This window comes from Vanellus vanellus (assembly GCF_965231255.1).
Source record: "Vanellus vanellus genome assembly, chromosome: 10".
NCBI lineage: Eukaryota > Metazoa > Chordata > Aves > Charadriiformes > Charadriidae > Vanellus > Vanellus vanellus.
The window spans coordinates 21999836-22017295 of NC_138915.1; the positions used below are offsets into that span (position 1 = coordinate 21999836).

The 17460-nt window shown below is 40.0% G+C and overlaps 1 protein-coding gene across 1 annotated transcript; it reads right to left on the reverse strand.

Moving 5' to 3' along the window:
- Nucleotides 1–558: 558 nt before the first annotated feature.
- LOC309675895 (P2R1A-PPP2R2A-interacting phosphatase regulator 1) lies at nucleotides 559–16579 on the reverse strand. The gene is made up of 10 exons (XM_082488318.1): nucleotides 16359–16579; nucleotides 12875–12953; nucleotides 8055–8111; nucleotides 6012–6055; nucleotides 5878–5932; nucleotides 5315–5407; nucleotides 4666–4754; nucleotides 3917–3981; nucleotides 2789–2885; nucleotides 559–1611 (listed from the first exon to the last, which is right to left on the reverse strand). Exons 1-10 carry the CDS (start codon nucleotides 16472–16474, stop codon nucleotides 1452–1454), a joined length of 855 nt encoding a protein of 284 aa, XP_082344444.1. The 5' UTR covers nucleotides 16475–16579; the 3' UTR covers nucleotides 559–1451.
- Nucleotides 16580–17460: the final 881 nt, after the last annotated feature.

A 17460-nucleotide genomic window follows, 5' to 3' on the forward strand; every position in this document is an offset into this window, starting at 1 on the left:
CCAAGTCGTCCGTTCATACTTTTGATGGCTGTGGTCATTGAAAGCTTCATCCATGTGGTTCTTCCACAGCAGAGTTCACTGTGGGCTTTTCTCCTACTTGAGGAAGTCTCCATACTTTTCTTGCTTTGTCACACATTACAAAGACTCAGTGTTTCAAAATAAACCATTTTGCTTCATTAACAACCTCTGGAGAGAAGGCTTGAGCCCATATAGTACAGACACCCACACACGTACAAATGGGGACCCAGCTGGGGAAGATCAATTGCACAACAGGAATCAACAACCAACATGAGGTTGCCACTGGAAAATCAGAAACAGCTGTCTATGGTGGGCTTTGCAGATTTTTCCTCATGTTTGGGGAATTTCAGAGTTGAGATCGGGATGCCTCAACCCACTGACTTTTCAAATATAGTATAAGAATCCTGAAATGTCTCGGATTACCAAATTCTAGACTTCCAATCGGCATCTGAAGTTTTCAACAGCAGAAATAACTTGATGCCATTGTTTAAGGAAGTGACATGAGGAGATTAAACATGTTTGATTGCCTCAGCCTGTAAAAAGGCATTCGAAATTCCTCACTGTATTTGTCCAAAAAAGTCACATATGAGGATGAATACTGCCTTTTAAAATAATGTACTTCTGAAGTACTAAATACTAAAACCTCAGGATTTAATGTTTGTTCCAAACATTATTACTATCTTTCCCTATTAGAAGACCTTTAGCAGAGCACCTACCACTCTAATACATCATCTAAATGGGGAAAAAAAAAAATAATACAAAACCCCCAGAAAAATGTTCCACACCTAATTTGGTTTTAGTCACAACAGCAGTCATGATCATGAATAAAATCCAACATATACATTTAAGTTGACAATTCACCTTTTGACATCTATTAGAACACAGAATTGATTAACAGCCAATCATAAGAGAACACAAGGATCGGTTCCCATGCCCTAATATTCCCCCTTTCATATGAAGAACAAAAAATATAAATATCGAACGCTTGGGGAATAAAAACGAATTAGTAAGCTGCTTCATTGGTTTCAGACTGAGGACAAACGTGAAAGTTAGCTGCTGCTGCTGCAGAAGCACCACTTTATATCAGTGAGGACGCTGCCTGTTGGCTAACGGAAAGCCAAGTCTTCCGCAAGCGGAACGCACATACAGGATTTGTAACTTATGCCAACGAGATGATATCCATTGTAAGTCAACAGCTTGCTTACCGATGTTAGCATCAAATATGTTTGCAATTCAAATGCTTACTGTATTTTAGTAAATGTCATACACATCACTAGAAACCTGAATTCCTCCTCAAGGAACTATTCTGGAAGTTTTCTAGAAATAATGACATTTCTGGAAGTTCCTATGAGGAACAGAATCAGTTACACGCAACAAAAAGTCTTATTGATATCCAGCCTGTTTCTTGGTGTCCACGAGCAGACTTCTGCTTCTCAATTAATAGGTAACTTAGCCGTAAGATCTACTGGTAAAAAAGGAGATCTGGAGTCAGAAAGTGGGACTGGAGAGTCTGTGTTGGTGCCGGCTTCAGCTGGTGAGTCACAGGAAGAGCCCGCACTGCTTCTGTTGTCATCAAGAGCATGTGACGACAGACTGAAACCAGAGGAACATCAAGGTATGAGAAATTAGGTACTCTTTCCGGTAAGTTTCACATACTACCTTCCATTCATTATAAAGCCATTTTAAAAACAAAGGTACATCTTTGAAGAAACGGTAAGTCCTATGATTTGAAATAAATCTGCAACTACACACCTTGCAGTGACTTCCAAACAAGCAGATAACATTCTGCCAATTTCCTCCTCCCAATTTCCTCCTCCTGCTCACCCAGAAATGATGTGCACGTTAGAAGGATGGGGCTGAGCAATTCACAGCAAGCTTTACCCCATCTCCCACAAGGTCCTGGCTAGCATATATCCACAGGCCTCTCGTTGGGAGAGCCAATAACAAACTGCACATACTGCAGTTGTAGCATTCACTCCAGATTTCACAGGACACAAAATTATAACTGTAGGTGATCTATCATCAGTGATAGCATCAAAGTATTTTTAAAAATGACCATCTCCTAAACCAAGATGCAGCAACTGAACCTGCACTGCTATGTCTACTGTGAACAGGGTGTGCAAAAGAGGTATGTTTTTAAAGTACCTTCAAAACATCTATTTTATTATTGCCACTGCAATGGGCTCAAAGCTTGTGCACAGCTATGTACATCAGTTGAGACGCAAAAAGGACAAATGTACTGTGAACACCCCTGTCTTGATAGCTGTGTGGGCACACCCTGTGTATTATTAACCTCCTGACTAAAATACTAAATCAAAATCCCTTGCTATTTCAAGTGGTTCCAATTTTTAACGTAGTACTTTTGATTTCCTCCCAGCAGGGAGGGAGGGTCAGACAGACTAAATTTCCTATGTGACTAAGAACAAGGGGAAAAAAAGAAGAAAAAAAAAAAAACAACCAAGCCACCCACAAGCATTAGCATTCACATTTGATTGCAACTTGAAACTAGATTCTAAAAATTGCCAGCCATGAGGTATCTTTTCCTAACATGCTCGACTCCCATACACGTGAATGTTAACAGTCAGTCCTAGAAATTGTAAAATTGCCCGTTTACTGTGATAATTTCAGTGCTGCAAAATTACGGGAGGTCTCTATTAATAAAAAAAAACAAACCCAAACAAATCCAACTTCAAGCATGATCATTACTAGATGAAAAAAAAACCTGTAGTGCTTCTGATGAAATGGAAATAATAAATAGCACAGCATTTACCATCCCCCAAGGTCTGCCTGATGTGCAACTTCAGGGGTAAGCATGTGGGTGGATCCTTGGAATAATCTTTTTGGATGGTCTTCTATCTCTGTTACACCTTTGGTAAGAAATAAGGAGTGATAAAAATTACTACTTATTACAACTAAAACCTGCTTTCAACGTACTTCTACAGAGCAAACAGAACAGAGGTTCAAACTTGTTACATGTAAAATAATCTATTGTAAAACATAAGAGTTTGATGCTGAAATTTTAAAGACTTTATTTCTTGGAAACATTTTAGCCCGAGCTTCAGTAAAGTTTAGTGAGCTATGAACCGAGGTTTAGATATCAGGTATTTATTCTTCAGTAGTGAAGAATAATGTTTTTGTTCCAGTTTATTCCGCTATCCCTTCACTGACAAACTCCACCAAAACAGAGAATCTGAGAAAAAGGAAAGCTTGTTTTCCTCTTGCAATTCACAAAAACAAGGTCCAGGATTATTACTAAACTTATATCTCGACTTTGATTTCCAAATACTTTAGAAGAAGGCAGGACAGATATAGGCTACAACAGAACTCAGATAAAAGTGTTTTAAAAGTTGTCTCAGAGCCAGAAGTGTTCTGTTACAATGGTGATGCATGAAGATATAAAACAGATACAGTAAAATAACCAGGAGTTAAACTTGAAGAAAAATATAGGAAGATAGAGAAACATTTCCCAACAAAGCTCTAAGGTGTCTACCAGGTTTCGGCATCAGTTTTTGGTTTTGAAGGGTGATTCTAAATCTAAGTACCTGTGTGCTTCAGTTAGCCAGAACTTGCAACATCTTTTATTTGTGAAATACACCAATAGTTGTATTTCTTGTTTTGTTAAGCAATTGACATTAGTTTCTTATCAGATCTATAAGACTACAGCAATGGAGAGGCATTAGAACAGAATAACTATTAGTTTTACAGAACAGTAAAAGCTAATTTATCTATTTGTCTGTTTTATCCCTACAAACAGTTCCATTTATTTAGTTATCCATAATACCATGTATTTCTAGTCACCCTTTGAAGCATCAGCCAATTAAGCAGAATGATGAGGAAAGCTATATGATTTATTATAAAATTAACACGTCGGCATATTAGCCAAAACCAAATACTGTACCTTTTCTTTTTATTGACCCAAGAACACTTGGTCGAATGCAGTTAATTGGACTTTGGCTTCTCCTGCTAAAAGAAGGCATATGCTATACTGATACCACCATTAATAAAGGAAGCTTGAAAACACGTAAACAATCAAAAGATATTCAGATAATAAACTACTGAGTGGAAAGCACTAAGAAAACAAGCACTGAAACAGCTTATCCAAAGTCAGTCCTTTTTTTTTTTTTTTTTTTTTAATTTCTCCTGAAAAAAGACCTTAACAGAAAAAGTTTAAAACATTATTTCACAGCTGGGACAGTCTAAAAGCTCACACCCAGGCACTGACTACACCTCAGTTGACAGGCAGTGCTTTGATGAACTGTTAGGGCCTAATAAAATGTAATTGTATGCCCGTATCATGCAAAACACCACCCAACGCAACTAAACCCAGAATCAGTAACAAACCCTAAATCTGCTTGTTTGGGCTTTTTTCCCCTTAGAATTCAAATCGATTACTTAAGATGTCATTAAGAACAATAGAAAGTACACTGAGAAGACAACTGCCACAATGCAGCCCGCTCCCCCAACATTATGACATGGGGATTTTAACAAATATTTTAGAACACTGTAAAAATCTAAAGTTTATATGAATACATAAAGTTGTATTTGAGATCAGAAATCAATTATGTATATAACAAAGTCTGGTATTTCAAAAGCCTACTGTGAACAAGCTCTGCCAGTTTTCTATTAGTGATATGATCCAGTACTTACCTTGAAAATCGCCTTGTTGGACTTGGGCTAGGACTTGGAGGTAGTCCACTGCTACTCACCAAACTTTGCAAAGATGGTGAGAAACATTGCTGAGAGCAAGAGAGTTTCTGTTATTTACGTATAAACACTGTATCACACTCATATGGTAATAACTGATCCTTATCGCAGGTAAATAAGCAACCTACTATCAATTTATGTAACCAGTGAATACAGCTGGGTATACCGAGACCCCACTTTTTGTTATGGATTAAAAAAAAAAATTAAAAAAGCAGACAGATTTCATTTTCATGCAGAATACATGGAAACTGACAAGGATTTATTTCACCATAGTCTGGTTAAAGAGACTATGGTTCATAAAATAAGAATGTATGCCCCTTCATCTTATTCCAAGAGGAAGGTAAATAAAGAATACGGATTATTAACCACAGATTAACAGTTGAACGCTCCACAGAAATGCACATCCACAAGATGTGAAACTGCTAGCTGATATTTTCTGGTTTGGGGTTTTAAGTTATTTTTGTTTACTTTCTAGTTTCTTGTTTGCAGCTGAGGTAGAAAGGAGCAGGTGGCTTAACATCTTGCTACTAATTTGGTTGAGTTTATTTAGCACTACTCAAGATAAAAATCATTACTACCACATTTTGCTCACCTTCCCTATTCCTCTGGTAGGTGAAGGAGCTGGAGAAACTGGGACAAAGTCTACTTGCTTTGGTGATGATGATTTTTCAAAATCATTGTCACTCTGTAAATAGTACACATCAATAATGTTACGAGCTAGTACCTTCACATGAAAAGGACTGACTGGTGTGGAATTAAGTACGATTCCAAAGTTATCCTTCATCATATTAATCATTTTTAGGTAGCCATTTATAAGCTTATGCTTAACAAAAAAAAAAAAAAAAACCAAAACAGAACAAACAAAAAGCCTTCATCATTACATGCTGCGTATAAGAACATGGAAGGAAATCGAAAATTTGAACAGGCAGACATCCATGCAATTTTCTTTTGACACAGCAGCCCAAGGAACCCATGTGTATCCTTGAACAACTGATAATTCTATGCCTTGTTAGTGTGAAAAATTGCTGATCAAAAGCAGTGATCTACTAACACCTTAACTGTAGGTCAAACTATAAAAGAAAATGTTGACATGAGAGAGTCTCTAGTGTCCTGATACTGATAATAGAAACACAAATTAAAGCATGAATGCATTACCAGGCTCAAGCTCTCCTCCCATGAGTGGCTCATCTGCATTGCTACTTGCACTTCTCTATAAAGAAGAAAAGAAATGTATTGTCCTAGGCCCACAGAAGACTGCATTAAGTATTCCAATTTGCCTTAATGCTTACCTTTCACGTACTGTTTCTCTGTTCATCAAATTCATTCCTTCTTCCTAAAAGATTAGAAGATGAAAAATTAAGACAAAAAAAGAAAAAAAAGCTTTGCTACAGCAAATCAGGAAAGCTCATTTCATTTCACTGTGGTATGCGGAAAATTTAATTCAACTCAGTTAAGCAACAATAACCTTTAACTCTCACTACATGGAAAGGGTGGGAAAGAGATGTAGCAACAGAGACTGTCACATGAGAAGTGCCTATGGAGCTGGTTGTTTCTCAAACAGCTTTTTTATTTTCATTACTATCCAAGAGGTAGCTACAAAACTCAGCAATGATAATACAAACCAAACATTTTGCACATGCTAGAGTATCTTTATGCAGTCTAGTACAGATACCAGAAAATACAGATACTGGAAACCAGTAGAGATATCCAGTCATGCTTTTGAGGATTCTTTACCTTGTTCTATGTATTAGCAACTAACTAGACTCTGTCAGCATCTCATTAGCAACGCAGTCGCTTTTTTTCTAAAACATCCATAAAAACATTATTACAATGGATCAAAGGTGTAAAATTAAACTAAACGTTAACACCAAGTTAAAGTACAAACTTGACTTGATCCCCTCTTAGGTATGCACCTTTCCTTAAAAGTTGAGTGAATTAGTAGATTCCTTAATTCAGTCCAGTTCAAAAATAAAAAAGTTCAACTAAACTTCTTCACAATCTTCATTGTATGTAGGAAGCATCTTATTAACATTGTTCAACTGTGTCGTTATTTGCTAAGGTTTGAAAGATCAGAAATAAATCACACAGGTTCCCATCTGTGCCAGTAAGTACATGGGACGTGGATCAAACACAAATTAGGAAATGTCATTGGTAGCTTTAATAAATGCATGGAACAAGTATGAATACATCAGCATTTTCAAAAAAATTGAATTACCAAACTTTACTACATGTAATATAGCAGAGCCCCAGCAGTTCATTCCCTTACTCTCAGCACATTTACATATTAATCGTAAGCTTTTTTATGTTGATAAAAACAGCTTTACAACTGACCTGAGTGCTTCGGAGTCTCTTTAAGCCAGTAAATTATTTACATAATGAGAGCAAGTGGTTATTTTCTTCAGGATTACTATGCATGCACCTTAAATATCTGAGATAGGAAGAAGTACCTTCCATCACTCCAGACATCATACACTGAAAATACTGTCCAAAACATTAAATTGTTTTCTTAACTTTTCACCCTGTAGAAATCAAGCCTATCTATTGAGAGGAAGCTAAAAAAAAAAATTATATATATGTGTGTATATATATGTGTGTATATATATACATATAAAAAAAATAATCAAGCATCTTCAAGCAAATTTTCTAACGATTCTACCATCAAAAAGTCAACATATAAAATGGAGGAGCCGCAAGAGTTTCAGCTTGTTGATTTTAAAACTCAAGCCTTTTGACTGTGGTCTGTTGTCTGGTAGCAGTGCTATTTAAGCCTACTCAGCTATTTGTCACCCCCCCTCCCTTCCTAAGTGTTTGCTCGGGTGCCCTTCCCCCTCCACTCATGCTGTGACAGCACAAGTACAGCGATCTGGAGAAGAAAATTACACAGATGAAAAATAGCCCAGCCAGAAGAGTCCAAACTATTTTTTAGCCAGAGTGCTTCCTTATCCAGTTCATTTTCTGGCTGCACAAGTGTCTTGTGCCAACACAAGTTAAAGAATACTTTGTTATTGGCCCTGAATATTTATGCTGGCATTACTGCCAAAAACTTGGTGAAACTTTATCCTAAGGGTTTATATTAAAGGTTTCCTTTCTAAAAAGTCCACGTTAAGATCTTGCTTTCTGCTCAAATCTTCTCACTGAAAGACGCACTCTATGAAATTTAGAACTCTGCAGACAAGATACAGCTTTTACTTTTGAAAACCCTTTGAAGTGACTGACTGCAGCAGACTACAGTTCCAAAGTAAAATCTATAGGCATTTGAAGGACATTAAACAGGAACAGCAAAAAACCCAACCACTTATAAAAAAATTAAAAAAAATAGAATCTGTACTTACCTGTTTGATTTGATGAAGACGGCTGCTAGGAATACGGATAGGAGATGAGGGCACAAACTGCAAAACAAAGCCATATGCAACTGAAACATGCTTAGAAACTACAGGAGAAGGGAGAGAAAGGTGCAGTTATGTTAGTAACCACTTTACAGCGGTATCCCAAACTAAAAAATATCTGTTTTCTTTCTAATTTAAAAAAAAAAACAACATTCATAACAATCTCAGTATACACAAGCTACATTAATTGCTTGCAAGAACACGATACTATGTATTTCCATTTTATACTGCTTTGTCTGCTCACAGATGCTAATTGGTATCAGCCTGGCTTTCACTTCATTTCCAAGCAACTAGAACTCACAGTCTTCTCTGCACAATGAAGCTGCTTTTAACTAGCACACTGCCACCCTTAACATATACGGTTGCATAAATGTTTTCATTTATGTGATACAGAAGGCTCCCCAATAGATCCTTCAAAAATACAAAGCCAAAACAACACATTGTCCAAAAGGGTTCCTGGATTGTTGTGTGCCTACAACCGAGTACTTTGACAGGAGAAAAAAAAATAAATCAGCTATTAGAAGTCTAATAAAGAGTTAAATACCTTCCTTATGGTTTCTCAAGAGCTTCACCAATTTGGGTAAAATCAAAGAGGATTTAACTAAAAAAGGTCTTCTGCTAATTTTGTCAGTTTTGCATCAAGATCTCACTGGAATGCTATGATCTAAAACTGCATCCTCAAAACCAAGTATTTAAAAGTTATTATTTTCTCAAAATATAATTTCCTTTCATATACTTCCCAACCCTCAAATGTTTGACCCTCAGTTGACTTTTGTCATAACCCATTCAGGGATGAAAAATTCAAAGCTAAAGCTTTCAACAGAGTTTTAACTTCTTCTCTGTAAACTGACAACCATTCCAAAAAACCAAGGTGTCTTTTTAAAATAGACGTGTGTTCAGCAAGTAAGGTTTGTATAATTAGTGAGTGTTTAATATACTTTATGCAGTATGAGGCTTCACAAAACATTAGTAGAGCTCTTCATAATGCTAAAGTTGGGGCACTAACAAACACTTAGTTAACCATTTACTGTACCATCTTCTAAACAGTGCCAAGGAGAAGACAAAGGTTTTGTTTTCTTACATAAGAGGTTATGGCAAGTTATCACGGACTATTAATGCTTCATATATCCAGAATCCTCCCTCTAAAAAAAACCAAAAACAACCCCAAACATCACACCCTGTTTCTCACCAATCTTAACCTTAACCTATCAGACTCACACAGAGGATGTCTAATGTCTGGGCCAGAATTTAGTCATCATAATATATACTACTGAAACCTAACGGCTATAATGTCTCAATTTGCTACCTCTGAATTCCACTTTAGGTCAGCTTTACTATTATATTGGGTTCCCAAAAATCCTATGCAACTAACAAAAATCCCCCCAAGCTGTACCAGCCAGTGGGGACCTTAAGCTTACCTTGATTCTCACACAGAGAAAAGGATCTGGACAATAGTACATTCCTGTCTATTCACCCTGTCACTCCACAGTAGAAATGCATTTGTTCCACTCATTATATTCTAATTTTACGACTGCGATCCACATTCTTTAAGGGTTGACATTAATAGAATATATACGAAACCAGTGGCTCGCATTGTAAAATCAAAATTATAAAAAGACAGTAAAGTGTTCCTCTGCAGGATCTAATGCACTAACTAAATTAATTAACTCTGAGGATCCTACATCCCAACTCTAACAAGTCATGACCCTTGCTTTGACAATGCTTAGAACTCACTTTTTCCCCTGTTCGTAGTCCTTTGATTTAATTATCGTGAAAAAAAAAAAACTATAAGAAGCGTCAGTCACTTTTAAAGGACACTTGCTAAAGCAGACAACGCATTTGTTAAAATTATACTATTTAAATCCCCAACGTTTTAAGAAAGCACAAAGCTTAATAAAAAACATTAGAAACCATTACACTACATGGAAGAGAAACACCTTCCCCTTCCTCCCTTCTGCACTCTGTCAGATAATCTTTTCACTGCAGGTAAAGTTTCAGCAGCGCCAGTTTGGCAGGCAGCACAGCCCAAGCCCGCAGTCACCTGCCCCTGCTGCCTCTGCCCTTCCATTGCTGTCCCTGCAGTGCCCCCTGTCCGCTGCCAACACGAGCGCTTGTGGGGCCACGCTGAACCAAACAGGGAACTTACCTAGCTTGAAAAAAATAAAGATTAAAAAAAACCAAACAAACAAAAAAAATCAACTTTTGCTGAAATAGTACCTAAACATCTAACCACAGACTAAACCGCTTTGCCTAAACAACAACACTCAACCCCCAACTACACAAATAAAACAAAACCCACCAAAACATTTACTCACTAGATGCCACCGATATGGTCTGGAAGGAAATAAAGAGCGGATACTGAGCCTAGCTGACCCTTCCTTGGCAATTACATGCGGCGTCAGGAAACTGCAGATTAAGCGCCAGCCAAAATGGCACAGCTGCCCCTGTAGTCATCATTACAAAAGAGCTGGAGTCCGAGACTTGAAGAAGCTACTCAGAAAAGATATCAGAATTCAGCTGAGCAACTGGGACAACCCCAACAGCCCTGAAGATGGAGCTAGATAGAGTACAACCTTCAGTTATCAGAGCATTTTAGCAACTCCCATCGTTCTCATGACAGTGAACACAGATTAGATAAATACTAATCAACTTTTTTCCACAAAGTTCAACAAACCACAAATTTTAGCTGTACTTACAATACTAACTTAAAGTTTCAGTCACTTATTGAATCTTTTCACCCTCTTTATTAGAGCTTACGCTACAATAAAACTTGGATTAGTTTTCCTAAATGCAAACTGTGTTTTTTGAAGTACACTTTATCACCTACTTATTGTAAATTTTAATTTACCAAAGAAGATGTCATCTAGCTTCTTAGAATATCTCTAACATCATAAAACTACACTTACTACTTCACTATAGCAAGAATACCAGGTGAGGTTGCTTAGGATCCTTAATGCTGAAAGTTTAATTATTTTCACAATATCATTCATCTATGGATGATCCTGGTTTAAGATCACAGAAGGATGAGATAGTGTCTACATTCCTTTCCAATTTCATCTTCCCTGCCATCTTCAACAGAACCAAAACCCAGACCATAATTCAAAGAAATATCTCAAAATGGTCAAGGCACCGATCTAGCTGCCAATAGAGCACTTGATTTTTAGCATAAGTAAAATTTCACTATATTTTGTCAGCACCTGGTCAGCTGGGGGTGAAGAAGAGGGTTTTTTTAGCAACCTTCAAGTGAGGTGGAGGGTTAAGAACATCATCTCATGCAGACAGGAACACTGGCTCAGCCCAGAAGACTGCAACATGCATTAGGGGCAGCCAGAAGAGCTAGCCCATCAGTGAACTAGCTCCTGCTTCCCAGCAAGTTCTGGGCAAAGCGCCCTAAATTAGCATCTTTTTTGCTCAACAATTGAAGATCTTCAAAAAATAAACACAATAAACTGAGCTTTTGCCTTTGTTTGTTTCTCCTTTTGTCTGACCACAAGCACAAACAAATTTACCCTAAGCTGCCACCCTAAAAATATATATGAAGAAAGAGACTGTTGTTTAAAGAAATCTTTACCATAATGCATTCTATCAGGTTTTATATCCTAGCAGGAGAAAGGCTTTTCCACCAAACTTTTTAGACTTGTACATAAGTATGCTAGTCCTGTTACAGATGCAAACTTTTGCTGAAGTAGTTGTCTGTCCTGATTTTAAAACAGAATTTTAGCTAAGGGGCATCAGTCAACAAAACAGGAGAGCAGTATTCTTCAACCATTAACATGGGGCTAACAAATTATTTCTAAAGCATCTTCAAAAGGTAACTAAGAAAAACAGAATAATTGTTGTTAGCATTACAAGGACTTTGTTTCCCATACTTAACAGAAAATTGATACTACTCGCCTCCCACCTCAACCTATCTTTATTTTGCCAAAACGTTAATAATCAGCAGAATGTTATCCTGTGTTTACCTGTTTCTTAAGGCTTTCTTAAGGGAAAAGTTACATTTCTGGTTATACATGGAAGTCTGACCAAAAATTCCTTTTGGTTAGATGAAATAACTACCCCATGCACCCCAACCCTTTAAGGGTTAGCAAATCATGCTGTCTATGTGGTCCTGTGCAGGTGTCCTAAATCACTCAAAATCACACCCTTCTACCATAACTTGTATGATCCTAAAACACAAGATGCGCAATATTTTCCTGGGTTTAGATAAATATTTTATAAATTCAGATTTGGGGAGCTGCAATAACAGAAGTGTGACAAAAGCTGAAATCACAAATGAATGTCTCTAGGAGATACAGAACTCTTCATCCTGGAAGTCTCAAGATTCATGTTCTATCAGCCAGTTTATCTTGTTACGTTGGCTTTGATTATAAGTCTATTCTGTCATTACTATCAAAAGGACAATTTAAGATCAGAACATCCCCGCACTTTTTTTTTTTAATTAGAAATGATTAGCATGCTGGTTACTGAACAACACATACATGTGATTAGTTCTCCTTGTGAACTACCTTTCTTACTCCGTCTTAGAATGTCTGCTTGCATTTTATAAACAAAGTTATGATCACAACGAAATATAAGTACTGTCCAAGGCCAAATGGTCTATAAATAACCTTTCACTATAGCTACAGCGTATTAATGTCACAGTCTAGAGCCCTGTTTCTGAAAACATGTGGTATTAATTTCACAGACTACAGCCTAATTTTCTTCTTTAATCCTGCTTGCACATTTCTGCTTTGGACGTAATGCAGTTGGTCTAATAGTTTTCTTACCAGACTATGACGATTCATAACCGTGGTGCTGTTCCTGCGGGTTCGCAAAACGTTAGCCTGGAACACCTGTGAATTATCACTGTGAAAAGAAACACTTGTCAAACACAAAAGCCATTTTCTTCCTATCAAAAAGTACCTCTTAATATAAGCTCAGTTTCAAATGCTATGACAGCTATTGTTTCAAGACAAAGCACTCAAGAGACAGGTATGTAATAACTCTTTTAGATTGCTGACAGAGAGTGGAAACCAAATTGATCTTCCCCCAAGTTCCAGTTACTTCAATTAATGACTCTTAATTAATCACATTGAGTCTTCAAAATAACTGAAAAAAAAAATCATTAAAGCTGATCATTTCTGTGGGAATTTATGATGTTTGGAATGGCTGCAGCTTGCATATTGCTTCAAACGTCATTCAATAGAACAAGTTTATAAATGACACATAACCAGTAACTGAAACCAGCTTCAATGTCATAGATAAAACAGAGTAAAATAAATACAGTATCTTGACAAATCTTATCACTACGAACATTTAATAAGTTCTGAACTCTTTTCCAGGAGAGGTTAAATTAAACATACAGTAAAACCAGTTTTTAAAGCCCTAAGACTTTTAACCACAGTCACCCTTCTAACCAGGAAGCAGCACAACCATTTAGTAACGCAGGATTAGCTATTTAATATAAAAAGAGCTCCTTTCGCAACGCAACTTTAGTTCTATTGATTCCTAAAGCAAGTTTCAGTGGTCATCACTAGTGTTGTCAACAGCCGTTGATCAGAACTTAATGAATGAGACTGCAGAAGTTATGTAAGTTTTATGGTCACTAGAATAAAAATTTTGAGCCCCAATCCTGCAATCCCCATGCGTAAAAAATCACTGAGGAACTGCACAGGCAAACAGATCCAAATGTAAGATTGCCGTTAGATCCAAATTACAAGAAGTCACTGGGTTGTATCTTTTTGTCTCAGCTGCTAACCTGGGATGAACGAAAGCACTACACAAATACAATTTCTTGAAACTAATCTGACCGATAGTATTACCTTGTTCTAAAGACTGATAATCACAATGCACTTTAAAGACACATCACTAACAGAATCCTCCAGTTTGAAATGCATCAGTGAGACATGTAAGTTTTAAGTAGTTTTTTATCTAGCTGTAAATATAAAATAAAAGCTTATACTGTGAAATAAAAGCCAAAAGGAATTGGCATAAGCACTGTGCTTTTCACCAAAAAGAATGCATTGACTCCTTCTCTCTAAAACATCAAGTACAAATGACCAGACATAATTTACAATTTTCCATGAAGTTTCACTCAGTTTACACCCACAAGAGATCAAACAGTTGCCATTTCATAGGCGGTGGAACAGGAGAAATTTAAGAGACCCATGATGTGATGTTTAGAGACGAGATTTACTGGCTGAGGCCAACAGCTACAACTCCTTTTTAGTGTAAGTGTACTGGTTGGTATGCAAACCCAACACAAACAGTACATCCTGAAACGCAGGGTTTGAATGAAGAAAACAAGTTGGAATGATTCTGTAACACATTACCATAGGCTGAGTCCAATATTCAGTGTTAACTAGAAGAGAAGAGGGGGAGAGAGGAAAAAAAAAAGCGCCTACAATATCCTTACCTTTACCATCCCTTGCAAAAACAGCAGAGCTGGTCAGATCTCAGACTTACCTTTCACAGAAAATTCTTACAGCTGTCATTAAAAATCAATTTGATTCTTGTTTTCATGCCAGATAAAAAGTTCTATGAAAGGTAACTTCTGTGATCTAAAATACTCCACTTAAAAACGTTCTCTGGCTCTACGGTAACTCATTGTCCAAGCTCCTTACTAAATCTGTTAATAAAAAAGTCAAAACAGGAGGCAGAGCAGAAAAAGCAAGCTGTTCAAGAGCAAGAGCTTTTGTTTCAATTTACCCAACAAAGCCATAATGGGAAAAACTGAAGTTTCTTGCCAAGAGCTGCAATCTTGCAAAAACAGTTTTCTGCTGGAAAATTCCTAACTAACAGGCAAACCACTGCATTCACCTCAAATTAGTTCACTGGCATTGCAGTTTAATTTGCATAAACACCTAATGTTTGCACAGTTTCAAGGCAAGAGCTCAGGCTTACCCTTCTACCTGCCCAGGCCCTGAAATAAATAATTTGTTTACAGCATAGTTAAGGGACATTAATTGGTTGGGGTTTTTTTAAGAGTCAAGGGCCTCAGTTTGTAAGAAACAGATTACAAAAGGCTGAGGTTATACAAACACCTCGTTTCAGTTACATGATTAGTTTACCTGCTCAGAAATCTCCCTGAGGAACAGCTGCCCTTCACAATACTTCTGTACTGCATGGAAACGTAAACTGATAGTTCTTTCATGATGATTATGTAAAAGAATCACAATTATGTTCACTTAACATGAAATCATGACTGAATGGGCAAGAATTAGTATTTCCTCTGCACTGTAATGCACTGTTAACCATTTTGGTACAGAAGGCTTATGAGATTTGTTCATCACTTGACATCTAGTTCCTTACAGAAACATGAAGTTTAAGAAAAAAACAACCTTGAAGTACTTATCCTGTATTATACTAACTTTTTTACAGTTTATTGTCAGTATGTTCTCCCAAACTGCAGACACACTACTAGTAGCAGCACATGGACCACCCTGAAGTTAGACGGTAGCCACACTACGCAGCAGATGGGGGCATCTCCCAACTTCATGACAGCCCAGAGGAGGCAAGAAATAGCCCTCTGAGCTATAAACTCACCCAGATACTTTAAAACCACACAAAGGACCACGCACATCTGCGAGTTTTCCTCCCAGCCCTTGCCTGGGACCACCACTGTCTCTGCCCTGTCAGACCTGCAACACAGGGAAAATGTCCACCTCCCCTTGCAAACTCCACCTGCCACAGTCTGATGGCAATTCCCATACTAGCAAAATTAATATCCTCCAGCAAAAAGGCCAGGACAACCGTTATATTGTTTTTACACTAAGTTTAAAACTTGATGTATCTTTCAAGGTCCCGTGAAATTAAGTTGTTCACCGAATTCACCCAATTGTTCTGAAAGCATTTACTGTTGTAATTGTGATTGAATTGTGACCACAGTGCAGTGACTTTTTTTTTTTTTTAACCAAACGTGAACGAGTACAGAAATCACAGAGACCGCTACTTTATCTACAATAACGGCCACAGCCGTGACGCTGCGTGCTGTACGTTTCCCGGCTATACAACACGCAGCGAAACCTGTATAAAAACAAATAAAGCGCTTTAATAAAGCTACAGCGCGTCTACCTGGGTCCTGCCTGAACCACCCCCCCCCCCGCCGCTCAGGCCCCCGCGCCCACCGACCCCGCTCCCCCCACAGCGGCGGCCGAGCCCACCCCCGGTCGTTCCCCCCTCACCCCCGCCGCCGTGCAGGGCGCTACCGGGGCGGGCCCAGCCGCCGCCGGGGCTGCGGGTGCCGCCGCGGGCCGGCCGGGCCGCGCTCACCTGAGCCCGTGGATGAGGGGGGCGCTGTTCGATCGCCTCAGGCCGCCCCCGTCGCTCGGGGCCGCGGCGCTCCCCGCCGGCAGCTCCAGGTCCAGCTCCATTTTCTCCTGAGCCATCGCGGCGGCGGTGCCTCCGGCTCCTCCCGCTCCGCCGCGACGCCCATTCACTGCCGACGCCCGCCGCGGCTCCTCATGCCGCCGCTCCCCCCGGACAGGCGCGGCGCCGCCGCCGCCACTACAGGCCCCGCGGGCGGCGCCGCAGGCAGAGTCCGGGGGCGCGCCCGGCCCGGCGAGGGGGGCGGCCCCAGCAGCGCCCCATGCCGGGGCCGGCCCCTTCCCCCAGCAGCTCTCGCCAACAGACGAGCTCCGAGGTCCCGCCACTGGCGGGGAACGAGCGCCTCTGCCCGGACACCACCCCCCTCCAGCGCCCGCCGCCACCCACCGCGCATGCGCCGCAGGCCCACCCCCGCACGGCGGGCCCGAGCCGGTGGGCCCGCGGCAGCGGGGCGCATGCGCAGAGCATCCCCGCGCCGGCGGGGGTCGGCCCGGTTGCCCGGGGCTCTTTGTCGCCGGGCTTGCGGCTAATTGGGTGCGTGCGGGGCGGTGTGACCTTGCTGCTGCTCTTCCCGCCCAGCCCTTCAGACGAAGACAACCAAAAATCATTGGGAGGCGGGGATGGAAGGGCACAGCCGCCGCCGGTGAGGTGAGGTGACCGAGGGGCGGGCGCGGCCTAGCCCGCCGGCGGCGGGGTGCCCTCAGCGGCCGGGGCTGCCGTGTGCCTGGAGATAATACAGCCGCAGCCCCGGGCCGTGAGAAAGCTTAAAAACGTACCTGCCGCCTCCCCCGGGAGTGGCTGGCCCGGCAGCGGCCTGTGGGAGACGCCGGGCCAGCGGCTTGGCCTGCTCCCCCCGCTGAGGCCGCATGCGGCGGTCTGGACTCCGAGGTCTGAGAGACCTCTACTCAGTGCTCTAGGAGACATCCGTATCCTTATTTTTCCGTGCCGCTGCAGTTTCTGTCAACCCCAATCTGTGTAGAGCGTAATTTTGCCCTTGTCAACTGTGTTACATGTCAATAACAATACTTACCTGTTGCCATCTACCCAT